The sequence below is a fragment of the Rhagoletis zephyria genome, unplaced genomic scaffold, assembly GCF_001687245.7.
Source record: "Rhagoletis zephyria isolate East Lansing unplaced genomic scaffold, Rhagoletis_zephyria_1.1 Rzeph_scaffold_36202, whole genome shotgun sequence".
Classification (NCBI taxonomy): domain Eukaryota; kingdom Metazoa; phylum Arthropoda; class Insecta; order Diptera; family Tephritidae; genus Rhagoletis; species Rhagoletis zephyria.
In genome coordinates this window covers 1-3311 of record NW_016193257.1, presented here as the reverse complement: position 1 = coordinate 3311, position 3311 = coordinate 1, and the positions used below count along the sequence as shown (strand labels likewise).

At 34.2% G+C, this 3311-nt stretch overlaps 1 protein-coding gene across 1 annotated transcript; it reads right to left on the bottom strand.

The window, feature by feature from the left end:
• Nucleotides 1–1536: 1536 nt before the first annotated feature.
• Nucleotides 1537–3210, bottom strand: LOC108354473 (sorting nexin lst-4-like; the record flags this gene model as incomplete). The annotated part of the gene is made up of 2 exons (XM_017605655.1): nucleotides 1537–2002; nucleotides 2552–3210. Coding segments are annotated over 2 exons (951 nt in total), but the record flags the coding sequence as incomplete, so codon positions are not given.
• Between the last annotated feature and the right edge of the window lie 101 nt (nucleotides 3211–3311).

Here is a 3311-nt window from a genome sequence, read left to right as displayed (position 1 = left end):
AGGGGTGTAAAGGAAACATGATTGCCTATTTATATAATTGATTTATGCATTCGCGTAAATTGTAAATGTATAAGCCCTTCTAGAAGGCATGAAAGGAAGCACTTTTTTCAACCCTTCTTGAGTAGGCCTCTTAGAATGGCTTCACTTAAGAAGGCCTACCTAAATTATTATCTGGGTTACTATATGCAAAATATTTCGAAAAGTCCTGACCAAAATATATTCAACAAAGTGTGATTGAATTTGACATTGCTCGCTCTCAGAAGAACCATCCTATAGTCAAAATGAAAAAAGAATTATGAGTTTTAAATCGCTTTTTTATATTTTAGGCATAATAGTACCTTAAAAGAGAGCCTACCTGTGTTGTCAATCATACCTTTTTTAATGCACCGTGGAAGTGACAATCTCCGACTTGTGAGAAACACAAATTACTCTCTCTCATCAGCCGAAAATCGGCAAAGAAATATTAAACGGGTAGTTTCGCACAACCGCGAGCGAGAAAAAATTGGGGCGTGTTTTATTGCTGTTAAGTCAAAGTAATAGCGGAATTTTCAAGATATTAAAAATAAAAGATATTTGTACGCATTTTCTGAAAGGCGAGTTATTACATTTATTTTCTTTATTTTAGTGTAAACTTGTATATTTGCATATAAAATATATGTATGTATGTAGTATTTAACTTTATTACGCTCAAATTTGATAATATTCACAATACATATATGTATAAAATACTATAAATGAAACAAATACAGTTTATTGAGCCATTCAAAAACCGAAGTACCCAAGTGGTAAATGCATGAAACAAATTATATCACTATATATGTATATTGTCACCTGAAATGCAAAAAGACGTAACAAATATCATCGTTGAAATGCAAAGTCATAACTAATAAAAAATTCAAAATTCACTTTTTGATTTACATGATGGGTTTCATAGAATTACAACTACCCACATCATTTTATGAAAAAAATAAAATATTAGCCACTACTTGTTCCATTACATTCACGATGTTGTTACACCTTTCTGCATTTCAGGTGACGATATGTAGATATATCGCTCATTTGCTGCAAGAGTATATTAAACATAAAACAAAAAACGTAAGGATGCAGAAATTACCGCCACCTCTTCTTCATTTTTACTATGGGAGCGTATGTAAACTTCATTCTTTAAAGTCTTTTTCCTATAGTTTTTGATTTTTTGGATTATGACACTATTATAGCAAATGAGCATACATATGTTAGTAAATTATATCTGCACTACTATTATGCATATAAGCATTTCTTACATAATCACACCTTTATCTGTTTTTGTAAAATTGTTTTAAAGCTTTCACATTCATAATCTTGAAATAAAACAATGTAATCTGTATATTATTCTTAGCATTTGTCATAATAGTGTCACATTACTACATATGTATGTATAGTTAGTACATCAGCATAGTTGCAGATTATTCACATTAAATAGCACGAAACATTTGCCAATTTGCAGCTTGGGTACTTAAGTTTTCGCTGCTGCAATTAGAAGATTTTTTTAATGAAGATATGAAGCATGTTTCGGATAAAACTTTGTTGTGCTGTTGGGTTTGCTAATGTTTTTTGTTTTTTTTTTGTTTTTCGTGATCTCACACAAACACTCACTAATGTGCAGTACAAAGCAGCGACGAGCAGCAGCGTTCAAAGCTCAGGGATCAGCTATTAGAGCAATTAGCAAAGTTAGTCAAATTGACGATAAGCTTCTTGAAGTCTATTAACTACATTTGAATAAAATTTAATTTGTTCCTCAATAAATGATTTTAGCGCCTGTTTCAAATGTGTATCACGCTCTTGTTTAAAATGCGACATTTCAGCCATTACAGCATAGGAAATAACATCGGTACGACGATTTACATCGGTCATCTGAGCATTACTCATCTTTTGTTCAGCAGTCAAACGTTCGCATTCTTTGCGTTTTTGCATTGCCCCTTTATGTGTAGAAAGAATGTCCGGGAAACTATTCAGGACACCTCTGAAATACAAGAAAACAAGTGCACGAATGAAAGCGTTGATAAAATGTAACATTTAAAATCTTGTATGCATACATTGTACAGATGTATGTACTTATATACTTAGTATTATACATGTATTTATCAATATGAGGATATGACTCTACTTATATGTATACATAATAAGTATAAAAAAACCATCGATAAGCGAATGAAGCAGTTGCAGAAAATAAGTTCATGACGTTAGATAAGTTAGATATGCAACTGTGAAATAGTTTAAACACTTTAGTAGTTGTTGTTGCATTGTTTATTATTATTACCCTCAGGCATAAGTGGTTTAGATTTCAACTTAACTATGACCGTTGTGTAGCCAAATAATGGTGGCTATCACAGAATTCATCGTAGTCCGTTTTTTTCTGGACTGCGATCACTGAATCCGAATTTCTAGGAACGTGTGTATTCAAAGTATACGCTACGGACATTATAAAAACACTACCTTTTCCAATAATTTTTCAAGTTTTAATAAGTTAAGACATACTAATGACTGTCCTAAATTTTTTTTGAAATGTTACCTGTATATATGCAAACGATCCGAAAATGGTATCCAGTCCAATTTTGGCTGATCGCCAAACAATTGTCCCACGCCTATGAAAATGCCGCCAACACGTCCAACACTCTCCGATAGTGCAGTTGTTGCTGATGGTGCGCGTCGTTCGTCAATATTCAATGCCTTTGCCAGATCTGACATACCATCGCCGATACGTTGGAATTCCTTTTTACATTGTGTTTGATAACGTTTCGCAGTGTCATTAGACAATGCCAAAAGATTACGTACTGAAATATCCATCGCATGTACAAACTGCGAACAACTCTCCATTTGTGCATCAACAAGCGATGGCAACAGTGTCTTCTCGGGTGGCGATATAGCCCAACAATAGGTGACACCGACATATGTGTCACGTTCGGCTTTCCTTTTGCCCGATTTCCACATCTTATCATCGTTGCAGGTCAGAAAATGATGCCACACTTCGCATTGTGAAAGCACAGGATGACGACACACCCAGTCGACAAACTCTTGCAATTGCACACGTCGATGTTCCACGAATTGTTCTTCATATCGGCCTGAGATTTGCTTGTCTGGCAGCGGTGGAATGGGAATGAGACAAAACTTTTCCACTAAACGTTCGTGTAGCCAATCAAAATGTTTGTAACGTCTTGATACCTGCAATGAAATATGTATGTGTCAATAAATGCATGTAAACATCTGTTCTAAACATGCCGGGTAGCAAATAATTAAAGTTTGAAGTTTTTTTAGGGTATGCATTTAATAGG